This window comes from Micropterus salmoides, unplaced genomic scaffold (assembly GCF_014851395.1).
Source record: "Micropterus salmoides isolate LMB-PRFRI ecotype aquatic unplaced genomic scaffold, ASM1485139v1 Ms_hic_scaffold_15, whole genome shotgun sequence".
Classification (NCBI taxonomy): domain Eukaryota; kingdom Metazoa; phylum Chordata; class Actinopteri; order Centrarchiformes; family Centrarchidae; genus Micropterus; species Micropterus salmoides.
The window spans coordinates 10,346,759-10,362,611 of NW_024040596.1; the positions used below are offsets into that span (position 1 = coordinate 10,346,759).

Below are 15,853 nucleotides of genomic sequence, written 5' to 3' on the forward strand. Positions count from 1 at the left end.
AAAGAGTTCATACTTGTATAACTATCTGTTAATCAATAACAAATTATATAGATGATGTTCATCTAAAATATCACTACTCTCTATTTTAAAAATGTTGTAACTATTACATCACTACTAGTGATGTACTGTTACGTATTATTAGGACATCATTTATATACCATAGATAATAATGAAATATTAATTAGGTCCACATGAAGTAACTGCTTAATGATGGCTTATAAACATTAATTATTTTAAAGTGCTAATGAAGTTGCTTATATGGAAACCAGCAGATAAACATGTCTGGTCTTTTCCTCTGCTGAGATACAGGCTTTCACTGAACTTCATCACAACTGTTCAGGCCTGTTCTGTTCTGCATCAAACACGTATGGACTCTGCCAAGTGCAGCGTACAACACCACATACAGTACATACAATGCAGCATATACAGTACCCATACAGGTACAGACATGACCAGACTCAGTGTTCCTGTGCACACTCATTTATGTAACAATCACACTAATCATAAGTTTAAAAAAAACATCCTGTAATAGTAGTGACTGAGAGCCAAGAAAGGTAGAAGGCAGCAGGACAGCATCCATATTGATGACAGGAGGAGGAGGAGATTTCATCATTAAAATCTCTCTGCTGGAGTGGGAGGGTTATCCAATAGCCCCAAATCATGAATCTCTTATATTTATGCCAATTCCTTCTATATACTGCCCACTTTCAATCACAGATATCGGTTGAAATATGATTCCAAAAAATAATCATGCATTCCTTTAGCAAACATTTATGTACAAAATATCTACCACACAGCAGGAGATCCAAAACAGACATTTAACATGCTGAATTGTGTAAGAAAGAAACAGTTATGTGTTGACACAGCAAGTCAGTTTCGAGGGGCAGTGATGGATGATGGGAAGGATGAGCGAGGAAGAGAAGCAGAGGAAGGTCTGGTAATGTTTAAACAGCCCTTATTGACTTAATATCTTTAAGTGATTGTCCCCAGCTGCCTTGTGCAAATGAAGACATTTCATATTTAGTGTTTATTTGCACACAAATGGAGGCAGTGTAATTAAAACTAGGTGTTCCATTCATCGTCATGGGCTTACTGAGTCTGGTTCAAACTGGGTTCGGACAAGTAAAATAAAAAACCTCTCATGCATCTACCTTGATTGGAAAGAACAAAACGTCCCAATCAGGCAGACTTTTCACTTTCCATTTAAAAATGTTGCGTCCTCCATTATTTGTAATTTACAGGCATCCTCTACCACTTTTAATGAGTATTCCTGTGGAAAGGTTTCCAAGAGATTCTGAATCACTCCGGGTGCCACAAGGTTTTCCACAATTTGCTCATGGTGTGTCGTGCATGTCAGAACGTATCTTGCTGATGACTTTCGAAGAAGAGTGTAATCAAGACACCATATGTGGTTGTTTTTGAACGTACAAACTCTTAGCAGAAAACAACAATCGGCTTAGTTTCATGTAGCTAAAGCGAATTTCAGGGTGCCTTCAAAGGTACCCTGGGGAGTTTTTGACCACTTTTAGTGCTACGGAGTGGGTCCCTGTTATGTTAGTTCTCATGTACCCACACGAGGATACACATTCACGCAGGTAATTTGATACGCATTCCTAATGTTCCAGTGATCTATAGGTGGCAGCAACACACCAAGAAATGCAACTATGCACCAGTAGGAGGCAGAGAAGAAGAAGACTATTAGCGAATAAAACTTGAAAAAAAATTTGAGGTAAACAATGCCAGTTTAATATGCTCAAAACATTGGCTTTGCAAATGTTTTATGAGCAAAGAACACTTTTGTTAGACCTCAGAGATACACACAATGACCCTGAATGTTAACGTTTTTTTAGGTCACTTTAAGCAAGGCACTGAACTCTCTGTGCGGTCACTTTGGAAGATCAAACACTTGTAGGATATTCAGTATTGTGTAGTTAATGCCTGCTGCATTTGAATCGTGTACAGTATATGTGTGTTTGTGTTGTTTACCCTGGTAAACAGGGTCCACACTCTGCGTCGCTGTCAGAGGTTCCCGCTACACGAACAGTGGCTTTGTAGAGGGCGTCACAGTCTTTATGCCGTCTGCAGATCTCATACTTCCCCTTGGAATATTTCCCCTGTTGGCACGGCACACAGGTGAAGTCTTCATCCTTCACACCGTAGCCACAGGTCTGCAAAACACACACACACCATAGACTGTATATAAAAACACACACACACACAAATTAAGTAAACATGATGACTTACAACTGTGCTGTGGACACACACATTCAAAGAAGCACGACTCACACACTTGCAAAAGACACATCTGTTTGTAGCCATGTCCTTAGCAAATCTGGCATTACTGTTTTAAGATGACAAAAGAGAAATCTGATTGGTCACAGAAGTCCCTGTGAGTGTGTGTGTGTGTGTGTGTAGCTTCCCATGCCTGGTAGTGTTTAAGATGACCAGCTCATCATTCTGTCTTCTAGCATCAATCTCCTCCCATCTCTGCATGTTAATTCCTCACAGTGAGGAGGCCGAACAACAGGCCACACACACACACACATTAAAACATTCTCTCGCTCTCTCTCTCTCTCTCTCTTTTTTGCTCCCTCTCTTTCATCTTTCATTTCCCTCTTACTTTCATCCGTCTATTAAAACAAGCCTATGCCTCATAGCCGTGGGCTACAGTAGAAGGACTCTTAGATATAATGTTCCTTCCCTTCTGTTTGACGTCCATAAGTCTAAGTGTGATTGTTTGAAATACAACTGTGCTGCACTATCGGCAGGATCTTGTCTCTTTGGGTTAAAACGTACTTTGGATCTTTTTGTACTGTCCGCTCCTATTCCTTGACTTAAAGCTGTACCATACCGATTGAAAACGTCTAACTTTTCAAAGCAAATTTGTCACCTCTTTGAATCTTATTGTATCATATACATAGGAGGAAGTCGGAAAAGAAGAGAAATACAGGAGGAGAGGTGATGACATGCTAGGTTCCAAGCAGAATCAAAGCGGGGGTGCATGTTAGACCATATTCTCAATGTTGAGCAACATGCATGTCACGCAACCTTCAGTACCCAATTCTTTAATGTTTCCTCATCTTACCCTCACTTTTATCACTTGATAAAAGTTAGAAAATCTGGAATATAAGTCTAACTTCTCTGTTTACGTTCATGTAAACTAGCATGAAAATGTAATCATGCAGAAACAATCTGGATGCAAGATGCACTTTAGAAGTGTCCTTGGATGTCTTTATCATTGTGTGATGTGTCGTGTAGTGTCTGTGTGTGCGCGCATACTTTCTGCAGTCTCTGTTTGAGGAGGAACCCTATGGTTATCCTATGATTAAAAGGGTGTCAAGAAACACACACACACACACACACACACTCATGCAGGGAAAGCTCAGGGGAACAAAATCACACATCACTTACAGACTGTAGCACCCGGAGGATCAGTATCAGACAGGCAGGAGAAAGTGTAAAGGCGGCTCTCATCTTACTGACTGAACTTATTTCTTCTGTTACTATCACTCACAAATGGCCAAATGAACTCTTTATGACGGAGCCCTATGCTTATCAGACTAAGCCTCTCATTGCTGTCTGTGTCTTGGACAGTGGTTCAAACTCAGCACATCATTGGGGATGCACATGGTAGCTTTGTGAACTCAAGGCAGGAGGGTGACAGGAAAGGAAGGAAAAAACAAACACAGTTGGAACAATCATCCTAGTTTATGGAGCTAAAACAGACAAAGAAAGAAGAACTTTGGAGATCCCCACACAGTTTCTTCTAGCAGCACCATGAGGTTGACATTTGAGGTTTTGAGTGAAATGTCTCGACAACTATTGGATGGATTGTCATGAAATTTAGCAAATGTTAACATGCAAACATGTTGGACGGCGAAGGTGACCATAGTAAACATTACAGCCTCACAGAGCTGAAATCGTGGCTGCAGACTCTTGGGCTGTTTATTGAGGTTTCATAATATCAGATTCTTAAATTCATAATTTATCATTTTTGTTTAGGCTACTTATGTTTATGCTATTCAATTTATTCAACTCTGAACATTTTATTTTGAAGAACAATAAACTACAGTTAGAAAAATTGTAGTATGTATTCTACGATGTATTCTTTCTCCATGTTTGCACTGGTTGATCAAGTTCTAGTTTACCCACTGTAATACATACTGTATTGTATGTAGAGTTAAGAAAATCTCCAATGTAGTTAAGTCAAGTAAATACTCAAAATACAAAAAGTTTGCAGCCCACGAAAAAATTACAGTGACTATAATTCATTCTATTCACCCTTGAGTTGGCTGTCTCTCTTAAGAGGGTGTGGCACCCCGGGGTGCCCACTGAAGCATTTACCTTTGCGCTGTTTTCTTTGGCTGTCAGCAGACTGACTGACTGACTACTGCAAGTCATCCACTGTAATGCATGCCTTCACATCGAAGTCAATGAGAGCAATAAACCATAAGAAATCGTTCATTTGAATTTAGGCACTCATCACTGTGCAACTATGTGTGCTATGCTCTTGTGTGTGTGTGTGTGTGTGTGTGTGTGTGTGTGTGTGTGTGTGTGTGTGTGTGTGTGTGTGTGTGGGGTTGCATTGTGGGTGGTCTGAACAACAATAGCACATATTATATACAGCTTTCAAGATACTTATAGGTTTAGGATTTGGTTACAATTTGATGTTGAACTGGCAACTTTCTCTCAATACCTGCCCACAATGCATTAGGGATGCACCAAATGTTCGGCCACTGAAAGTAATTGGCCGAAATATCAAAAAAGCACTTTCGGTGTTCGGCCTAATACCTCAAAAGGCCGGTTAATTTTCCCGAACAATTACGTTGACATGTCGTCAGTGTGGAAGCATTTTAAAGTGCTGAATTGTCTCTTAGCACATCCACTCCATCTGAGGCTGACTACTTAGAAAAAGCAACAGTCTGGCCCACTTTGAGTGTTTCTGTCACTTTATGGTAAATCCAATAAAACGGACCAGTGCGAGCTAACAGCCAGGTTAGCGACTTTATCCTGTCATTTTCTCTTTACAAAGACAAGTGTTGCAGTATGAGAGTCTGACCTGAAGAGAGGCTAGGAAATATTCATGTTGCGCCATACGAGAACCACAAACAACATTATTTATCAAACTGAATCAAACTTGATGAATTTAGTGCGAGGATACACATGTGACAACGTCCGGTTTTCAAAATGAGGGGTCTATGGAAATGAGATTAATTGGATTATATTCACAAAACGTGTAAAACATATTACATGTCTCAATTAAAAGTAAATGGACACATGTAATTTACTTTACCGGACCCTCCAGGGCCTCAGACCCACCCCCATAGTCTCGCCAAACGCTATGGGAAACACTCAGTAAAAACACAATTTGACTTTTTAATTTATGAAATGGCAAATAAAAGGGAAAATTAATGGAAGAAATTTGAATGTACTTGTTTGGTATTCGGTATTCTGCAAATTTTTCCTTATATTTGGTTTCGGCTTCAGCCAAGAATTTTCATTTCAGTGCATCCCCCCTACAATTCATTTAAATGACTCAAACTGAACAGGTACATGAAAAAGCAACTTAATTATTGCAACAAACAAGACTATGAACTAAATTTGTGCGTGTGTGTCTCACCATATGCGGCTCCTGTCCTGGCTGGCACTGAGGGCAGGCCTGGCAACTGTTACTGGTCTGGTTGAAGAATTCGTACTCTCCACAGCTGGAATACTCCGCACTAGCAAACATACAACACACCTGGAGGGACAGAGGGAGACAGGGAGAAAGAAGGATGAACAGGGAGAGAGGGGGGAGGATGCATACAAGTGAGACTTTTGCATTATATATCAATAACATTTTGTATGTGTGAAAGCAAACGTGTTAATAGCTCCAATCGAATAATGGAACTGAGCTGCTCAAGGGCACTTCAACAGTGATTGGTGAAGGAGGGATAGGATCCAGGTTAATACCAGATCTGCTAAAATATATTTGAAGAAAGTAATTAATGAATGCTGAAAAATGCATAAATGATTTGTCTTTTTATTAGAACTTATTTCAGCATTGATGTCAGTTTGTTTGTATCAATTTATGAATGAATTATTGTAGATAATGATTTATTCTTGTATTTATGATAATAAACATAAACACAGGTAAAAATACTATATAAATATTACAACTTTTGTCTGAGGAATGTCAAAAGAAGACAAACATCTGACAAGTTATTTTTGTACTAAGATTTGACATCATTCATCTTCATTAAAAAGTTTCTGCATATATAATGTACATGTATTTTTGCCAGGATAGTACAGTTGTGCAATGAATACACTATGTCATCAAACACGTCACTGGTGATTGCAGATTAGCTTGCTGATTTGTCAGTCAAGCTATTTTTACTACGTGACCGGTAAAACGAACACCATCTTGATCATTTTTTCTTGATTCTGTTTAAGACATTAATAGTTCATTATGATTCACATTCAACATCTGCAGCAGCAGCAGAGATAAATGACTTGCATTGGATGATTTTTATTCATTCAGTGAAACCAACTGGTGAAGTATCAACATCATCATTTTAATTTGCCAAAAAACAAACAGCAAAGACAACAAACAACATGTCCCGACTTCTTAATGTGTGATACCCAGATCAGTGGAGATCACTGTTAGCTGTGTGCACGTTTGTGTGTATGAGTGAGTTACAATTCCATGATTTGCTTTTGTGTCAGTGTATGTGTGTGTATGTGTGCATGTGTGGCATTGTGTCATTGTGGCTCACTGTAATAAATAGCAGCTGGTATTTACAGCTTTACCAGCACACTTTGTTCTTTTCCAAACAAACTAACTAACTTTTAAAAAATCATCTGCAGTCCAGAAAATGGAGGCAAAGAAAAAGAGTGCATGACTAACTCTCTCCATCTTCTCGCTGTTGTTTTAATAACATCTCCCTCTCTTTCCCCCTCATAACATCTCATGACAGAACACACAAGACACTGTCAGAGTAAATATATGAATGTATGCGGTGTGTGTGTGTATGGAGCCCAGCAGTGGTGGAAAGAAACTAAGTACATTTACTCAAGTACAACTTTAAGGTACTATACTACTAAGGTAGTATATCAATTTTATGCTACTTTATACTTCTATTTTACTACATTTCAGAGGGAAATATTGTACTTTTTACTCCTCAACATATAGTTAATAGTAGATAATAGAGTAAGATTTTACATAAAATTATATGATTTAAATTATGCATTATTATAGACAATGTTAAACATTCTGTACTTTTACTTATGCATCTCACAAATGTTTAATGCAGTAATACTTTTACTTGGAATGTACTATTTTTATAGTGTGGTATTGGTACTTCTACTTAAGTAAAGGATCTGAATACTTCCACCACTGGGGCCCAGTCATCTCAGGCCAAGTAATCTCTTTACACCAGATTCAAGATGAACTGATACACCTGATGTACAGTTACTGTAGTGTAAATATGGTTTAGCAAACAATGATTTAATGCACTCTCCATAGTGAGTCCAAATCTGAACAAAAATGACCTAACAGTGGTGGACCTGTCTTTCCTCTCCGCATCTCTTAAAAGAAGTCACTTACAGTAAGATCTAAAATACACTGATCAAAATAATAAACGCAACACTGTTGTTTTTGCACCCATTCATCTTGAGCTGAACTCAAAGATCTAAGACTTTCTCTATGTACACAAAAGGCCTATTTATCTCAAATATTGTTCACAAATCTGTCAAAATCTGTGTTAGTGAGCACTTCTCCTTTGTCGAGATAATCCATCCACCTCATAGGTGTGGCATATCAAGATGCTGATCAGAACAACCTGATCAACTCTATGCGACGGAGATGTGTTGCACTGCGTGAGGCAAATGGTGGTCACACCAGATACTGACTGGTTTCCGGACCCGCCCGGACCCCCCCAATACAGTGAAACTGCACATTTTCGAGTGGCCTTTTATTGTAGCCAGCCTAAGGTACACATCTGCATTCCTAACACAGTGACCATCCACTGGAACCAATTAGGTTCTCTGACACTCTTTGTCAGTGTGTCACACAGTTACAAGTCACTCACTTGTAACTAGCATTTGCAAGCAAGCGTTGTGCGATCAGCTGCTGAGCAGCACTTTGTTTGTCTTTGAAGAAACTGCAGTAATGATCTTGTTCTCCACAATTTTTTCCCGCAGCTGGAAAAACAAACTTCCTGTCACACCGATATTCTTCGCAGGCCAATTTTAGGCCAGCTATCCCACAAAGCTTTGGGAGGATATTTAGTCAGGTCTGTATAACATAGGAGTGTACACATCCAGTGGGTCCTTTTGTTATCCCTCACAGCTCAATTTGTATTACAATTTGGCAGGAACACCCTTGAATCGTAAACCACATGGAGTGTTTACAGAAACAGATGGCGGACGAAGTGTTCAGATCCTTTATTTAAGTAAAAGTACCAATACCACACTGTATGTACTTCATTAGAAGTAAAGGTCCTGTGATGAAAATGTTAATTAAGTAAAACCCCCCGCCCCCTTTACTGTTTTACTATCATATATTATTCTATTAGACTATTATTACTCATACAGTTTTGTATAAGCTGTGAATTTTCCTCTTGAGGTGGCTGAGTTGGAGCTAATTTTTAACTATTTATTATAAGTCATTAATTGTTAAAACATAAGAAAATCAAAGTGACACCTTTTAATAATATAATAATAAGAGTGCATCTGTAAGTCTGTATTTAAGCAGTTGAGTAAATATACTTAGTTACTTTCCACCACTGTCTGAAGCAGACTGTTATCAGATATCAATACCTCTAATTCAGTGTTGTGCTCTGTATGTGATATTGTACAATATCACACTAGCAGCCTATGTCTCAATCATAGTATATCAGTGTATCAGTCATTTGCCGCTGATCTACACTTTCCCAAGAAATGTAGTCTATAAAAGTTGTTTCAAAATTAGTGGCCACTACTTGGTGGTGTAGTAAATTGACACCAATGACTTAATCCAAATACTGTATATCTCTTCCTCCATGACTTCTCTTTTGTCAGCCTGCATGCACACATGTAGAGAGAAAAACAGAGGGAGGGAGGGTAAAGTGGAGGAGGCTGTCGGGAGCACTGCCAGTGGGTTTCAACATCAAAACAAGCACAGAATCTCTAGATTCCCTGTCAGATTATAAAGATATTTGCTCTCTGAAAAACTCTGAGGCTGACTAATTGGTACAAGTGCTGCAAAGTTGTGCAAGCTGCTGGCACATAGCAGCACAAGTCTAGATGATGTTGTGCCAGGTGTGGGGCCGATTGTGGCTGTGATCCATACCGATGGACCAATAAGAGTTTCTGAGGATACCAGAAATATGATGATGATTTTGGAGTTAATCTACTGCTTGACAGTATTTTAAGAGGGCAAGGTGACGTAAAAGAAAAGGAGGTGGTGAGGCAAAGAAGAACAAGAAAAAAAAGAGAGGGACAGTGGAGAAATGGAAGAAAGAAAGAGGGAGGAACATTATAGGGGAAAGGGGAGAATTAATGGATTAGAACTCAATGAAGAAAATAAACAAATAAATTAAGATGATAATTCAGTAGGATAACAGAGAAAGATAAAATAGGGAAAGAATGAAAACTTACTAATAATGAGGAAAGAAAGACGGACTTCTTCTGATCTCTCCTCTCTGACATGTCTGCGTCTTCTTCCTGGAGAGACAGAGAAATGTTCAGACAGTGCAACGCAACATTTGCTGCGATTGAGCTCCTGCACCAAACTTCACTTACAAAACAGCAAAGTCATGAATCTAAGCATTCCTGCCAACAGTAGTGCTGTCAGTGGGCATGTTGTGTGTGGGTGTGTGGCCCAGATGAGTTCACTGTCCCATTACCATCACGTCATCGCCCATAAACATGTAATAGCAGCAGAACAGCCCATGGCATTCCTCTGGCTCATAACTGCTAGCACACATCACCGTTGGCTAACCTCTGCTTCAATAAAAGATTGGTGATATCACTTAATAACATTTAATTATCTGCCTATTTCTTTGTTATGTCGCTATCTCGCACAAGGCATTTGTCAAAACCCCAAACTTAGTTGAAATGCCAGTAAAAACAGCGTTCAATTCAGGTTTCACACCTGCGTGTGCTAGTTACTAGTTATTGTACTACTACTACATAATGGTGTAAACATTTGGCTTAGAGTTGTCATTTTTGAGTTCCTTACAGAATTGTAAAATCAGAATGTTCCATTTCAGTTCACAGCTCAGCCAAAATGAGGTTTAAGTCAAAAAACATTTAGTTCACACTTAGTGGCTGTGAGAGTGAAGTGGACATTGGATAAACAGTCATTAGGAGATTGTGTGTTTATTTTAGCAACCAAGCTCACAAATCCGCTGTCCAGCTGCTGAAAACTCTCTTAACGAATTTGACAAGAAAACTAACAGGTTGCAAAGTTGCAAAGAAACCCTGAAAACACCAAGTAAGAGAGGAATGTGTCAAAATGTGCGCTGCTTTGTTTACTTGTGAAACGATGGCTGGTGTTTGGATGTGCTTTTAATGCTGTAGATAGCAACACTTCATGAAGTCTGTGTGTTTTCCTCTCAGTAGGGCATTAGTGAACATCCATCTGTGCGTTCGTGTGAGTCCATGTGCCTGTGTGGTACTGTCTAAACTGCTTGTTTATTTCTTCGTACATGTGTCTGCAAGATAATGCCTGCGATTGCATTTACTGTGTATTTCTCCTGCCTTGGTCTGCACAGACACACACACAGGGCACTTGTGTGCCTGCGTGTGCCTGTGTGTGTGTGTTTGTGTGTGTGTGTGTGTAAATAATGTCGTCATTGTAATCGAAAGGATATGTGTTGTTGGCTGGGCTCCTCAGTAAAGAATCACCTCTTAGGCCATGTTTGACTAGAAACGATGAGCCCAGAATAGCTCATCCAAGGGCTCGGGGCAACTTGCAAACAGAACAACAGAAAAACAAACAAATGTAATCAGAAAACACAGAGTCCTCTCTGTCCAGTGTGCTCTGATGTTTGCTCTGTTTAAATCTGAGGAGCACGTGATTTAGACATAGCTGGAAGATGTTCGAAGAACCCCTATCTCTTGAAGCTGCATTGTTGCTTTGCCATTTCCTTGATTCACACACACACAACAAGCATTCTGCTCTGCTTTTGTTTAATCTTAATTTAAAAAACAGCACAAGCAACATGAATGCCTAATTAAACAGTAACATGTTCATTTAAAGGACCACACTATAAATCATGTAATTTTTACTATACATCACATTTCCCCAAGGTTGTTATCTGTTTTTTAAAAATATGCTTTCCCTATCTTGAACCTGTGCGTGCGTGCGTGTGCACACGCGTGTGTGGTCTCTGACAGGGTGACAGTACAGATAACAGCATGCTGACTGAATCCTGCTTCTGTCAGCATCCACAAACACCGTGGAGCAGCTGGATGTTAAATGACTCTCTCTATCCAATTAGAATTTGCTTCTAATCTACAAGTAACATTTCACATTTTGCACAAAACAAATCCCACCATGTCGGTGGCACTGAGGCCCAGGTGAATCAAATGCACAATCCTTTGGTAAACTCATATTTCAAATACAACTTTTCCCGTCCACCAAGATAACATTTATTTTCACAGCTAAAGAAGACATATTTGTGTACATTGGATTAGCAAACACAGCAAGCCCAAACACTATCAGCGGTGGAGTTACAAGCATGCACTCACACACACACATACACATAATGTAGATCCACACAAACACATCTTTAACTACTATTATTAAGTGCATTTCTCAGTGAGTGTTAATTACTAGATATGAAAGAAAGAAGAATGCAGGTAGATGTACAAATGTGTATATAGATACTTTTCTTGGATCTAAGGCTTCCGTTCATGCCATGGAAAATGGATGTCTGATTTCCGGTTTTATATGGGACCCTGTGACACCCTAAACACACAGTCCTGAAATTAAACTCAAACTAATACAAAAGACAAACAGGCTTCCTTTTCCTGGGATTAATTTTAACTCGTATGGGACATTTGTGTTGACGCTACAGTTAGATGATTTGTTTTCAAATTTAATCTCAATCTGAGTTGTGTAATGTTCTTACAGCACAGGAAAATATGGCTTTAGAGGTCCAAGTGGCAGATATGTGTTCATGTATTTGACCTCTTTCTAAGAACGTAAAGCAGTGCTTTCCATTAAACATGGAATCCCTCCCTTAATCTTTACCAAGTAGTTTTAGCGGCCTCAACCATACCTTAACCATCGGAGTGACAGACCAGAAAGCACATTCACTAACTTTAGTTTTGGCATAAAAGCATGTTATTGTGTTGATTGATGTGCCCTAAGGTAAGATCACTTCAATTCAGCACATTAACAGCTGAACTTTAAATCCACCTGAAGCTGTCGGAAGCATCAAAGTGCGAGTGCGTGTGTGTGTGTTTGAGAGAGAGGAAGAAGCCGCCCTTATCTGCTATCTGAGGCCAAAATCTGTCTGTCTGGCTCCAAACCTCTGATTTCACTCTTCCATGTCGCAGACTTGAGAGAAAAACCTTCTGATCTTTGGATGATGGCTAATTCCCCAACCCAGAGGGTTTGATCTTGCTTAATTACAGCTTCACTAAAAAACACACACAAACGCACATTAACAGATAGATATATGGCCTATAAATACGCACAGAGTTGGCTTCTGAGGGCAAAATAGGCTTAATTGCACAAGTCCTTGTGGTAAGACCACAACCGGTGTGTCTGTGTATGTGTATGGGTGTGTGGGTGTGTGTGTGTGTTAGGGGGGTGGGGGTGGGGGTGGGGGGGTTGTGTGTCGCTGCTGAAGAGATTAAAGGGAAGATAGACATTTTTTCAGGAAGTGAAGAACTGCCAAATGCCTATGGACCCCTGAAGGCTACTCATTAGGGATTAAAGTGATGCACACACACACACACACACACACACACACACACATATACTCTCCTTGTCTCTTTAACCCTCGTTGTCTCTGCCGCAGCAGGTCTGAGATGAAAGTCAGCCCAAGTCTTTTGCACCCCGAGGGTATTAATCTTCTAACGACCACATAATCTCTGATAAATAACACTTCTGTCTTTATCTGTGTCATTACCAGGTAGAGTCTATGCAGTTCTTTGTGGCACCAGTAGAACACAGCGATCGTACTGGGCAGCTCCCAGTATGGGCGCGTGAAGTTAAAGCACGGTGTTGCTGAGGGAAAGCAGCAGACTTTTTTTTTCAGGACAAACATATATTTTTTAAAGTCCTTTTTACTTTGCAATGTTTGCTTGACTAAATAACTTGTCAACATTGTTTGCAACCTCCCTCTCTCCCTCCCTTCATTAGCCCTGTCTTCATCTCTGTTTCTCATTTCATTGTCAGCAGAGGAAATTCAATATGCGATTCCACATAACAATGGGAAGACCATTTTACTCTGCTTCATTTAAAAAAAAGCCCAACAACAAACCCATTGACCTAAAAAAAATTCATACAATGCAATTCAGTGAGACCTAAAAGAAGACATCTTTCACCAAAGCTCCCTGGCCTACAGTGACAAAACTTAAAAACCCAATTACGTCTGTATTAATATGGACAGCAAAAGACTTAGCTCAAAGTCATTATGGGGATGTTGAGACCCTGTAGGTGAAAGGAGGGGTTGCCATATGGAAATTCCCATAGACCAGCTCATGCAAACATACATACATTAAGCAGACAGGAACTTCTACCCTCCTGTTAATTCTCTGCACTCCTCCTAATTTTTTGGCAGTCGGAGCAGGCATCCTCCCATAACTGCCAGTCAGTCTCTTGTTATTCATCCTTGTGTTTGTTTTTCTTGTGGTAATGCTTTAGACCTTACTGTGTAAGCACAAAATGTGTGTTCATTTCTACAAACTGAGCATTAAACACTGTGAAAACTAGGGCTGCCCCGAGACTTTTTTTTGCCCCGAGATTTTAGGTGATTGTTTCTTATGGGAAATGGGTTATTCATCATTGGTCATTACTTGAAAGTAATACTCACATCTCTGACACCACAGCCGTACTGACAAATATGCTTTGGTCTTGAATAAGCAGTAGATTTTTTCCAGAATTAGTCCATGGTGGGTCAATGGAGTAGAATACCCAATTCCTTATGCACTGCAGTCTTCACCATTGCTAACTGTGCTGTTGGCCTTGGGAGGGCTGCACTGTAACATTTGGGATATTCACAAATGTTACACTGCAGGTTAAAGATTAAGATTAAAAACTACATTAATATTATCTAACAATGTGTAATTTATTTTTACGAGCGTGAGCTAATGCTTGGGTTAAGTCTAGTTTCTATAACCTTTGATTTGATCTTTGGTATGTATTTTTAATTAACCACATTTACCCTCTTATTTAGGTCCCAAAACAGAAATTAGCCTACTGGCACTTCAACCTGTATAGTACATGTACACTTAACCTTCTACTATCTTTGTTTGGATGTAGGAAAATCGGATTCTTAGCTCGCTGATTCATGATAACACAAACCTGGGCTACAATAAAAAATTTATTTAATTGTATTTAATTCCATTAGGAAATGCCAAATTAGCGTCTTTCTCTGCATCGTTCTGTCTTTCTACCTATATGTCATTCAGTACCAATAAAGATGGATTGTGTGGGAAACGGCTTTTCACCATCAGTGTTTAACCCCATATAAGGATATTCATTGCGCCGGTTGATAATGACTTCCTGCCCGATTAAGTATTAGGCCAATCAGTGGCGGGGGGAACTCGGCCAAGAAGCAAACCAATGAAGAAGATGAAGAATGAGTTTAGGGGATGGTTTGTGGGCTCTTCCATAGCACGTAATTTCTGATGACAATTAAATCAGTAGCATGTGGATCCAGGGGTCTCTGTCATCCTGGTTTTGGTATTTCTAAACGGAAAATCTGTTTTCCATTGAAATCTTTCTCTTTCTTCTCTTACTTTTTTTTCTTTCAAGCAACCTCCTCTCCCGTCTTTTTTTCTGAGATATTTTAAAATCTAATGATCCATAAACAACTATAAATGCTATATGTTATAAAAATAAAATTGTACATCTTAAAGTGACAATCTCAAAGATTTTCATGTAAATAAATGTCTTTTAACTCACTTTTATCACCAAATGAAGTATCACAATGTTGAATTAGCCTATGGCCCACTGATGAAAGTATTGCAATATTTATACATTTGTAGTATTACGAATTGGGTGTGGGGGCGACATTCCCGGGAAAAATTTAGTATTAAGTCACTGCTAATGCAAACTGAACATTTCCTACTGCTACAGCTTCACATTAAAAGAATTTGATGAAACACAAGTTAACTTTTACTGGGAAGATGTCACAGGAAATGCAATGTGTTTGTCAGTGAGATTAGCATTTACCGCTATTGCTCTTAAAAAATTAGGTCCACTCGTACCATGTATAGTATAAAATCAGATCACGATTACTCACAGAATGATGGAAAAAGGCCAATTACTGTCTGACTCCTTTATTAAAACGACAATAATTTGTTTTGCTGCCCCCAGGATTCTGTGATCTGCAGTATTAAAACGCATTTGCTGTTAGGCCTACCACCAGTAACCACAGGTATCATCAAATCAACCTGAAATCTTAAGGATGCTAGACTGCACATATCAATATTGTTTGACTGATGCTGCTGGTAGGTGATGATTGTTGCTAGCATGTGATAGCAACAATCATCAGACTGTCAGTTTGGTGTGTCACTCTAAATTTAACAATTAATTTAACCCCATACATCAACTAACCAAGATATTGACCAAATCCTGCAATAAACACAGTCTCACACAATTGCACACATGATCCCTCTGCTTCCAGGCCATAAACAAATACCAAAGTTA

General features: G+C 39.2%; 1 protein-coding gene across 1 annotated transcript in view; it reads right to left on the minus strand.

Moving 5' to 3' along the window:
• The window catches only part of edar (ectodysplasin A receptor), a 44,745-nt gene that overhangs the window by 14,516 nt on the left and 14,376 nt on the right, over positions 1-15,853 (minus strand). Inside the window, exons 3-5 of the mRNA XM_038720270.1 lie at positions 9,619-9,684; positions 5,621-5,740; positions 1,987-2,168 (exon numbers count right to left, since the gene is read on the minus strand). Of these exons, the coding sequence (XP_038576198.1) occupies positions 1,987-2,168; positions 5,621-5,740; positions 9,619-9,684 (368 nt within the window). The remainder of the gene's footprint in view (positions 1-1,986; positions 2,169-5,620; positions 5,741-9,618; positions 9,685-15,853) is intronic.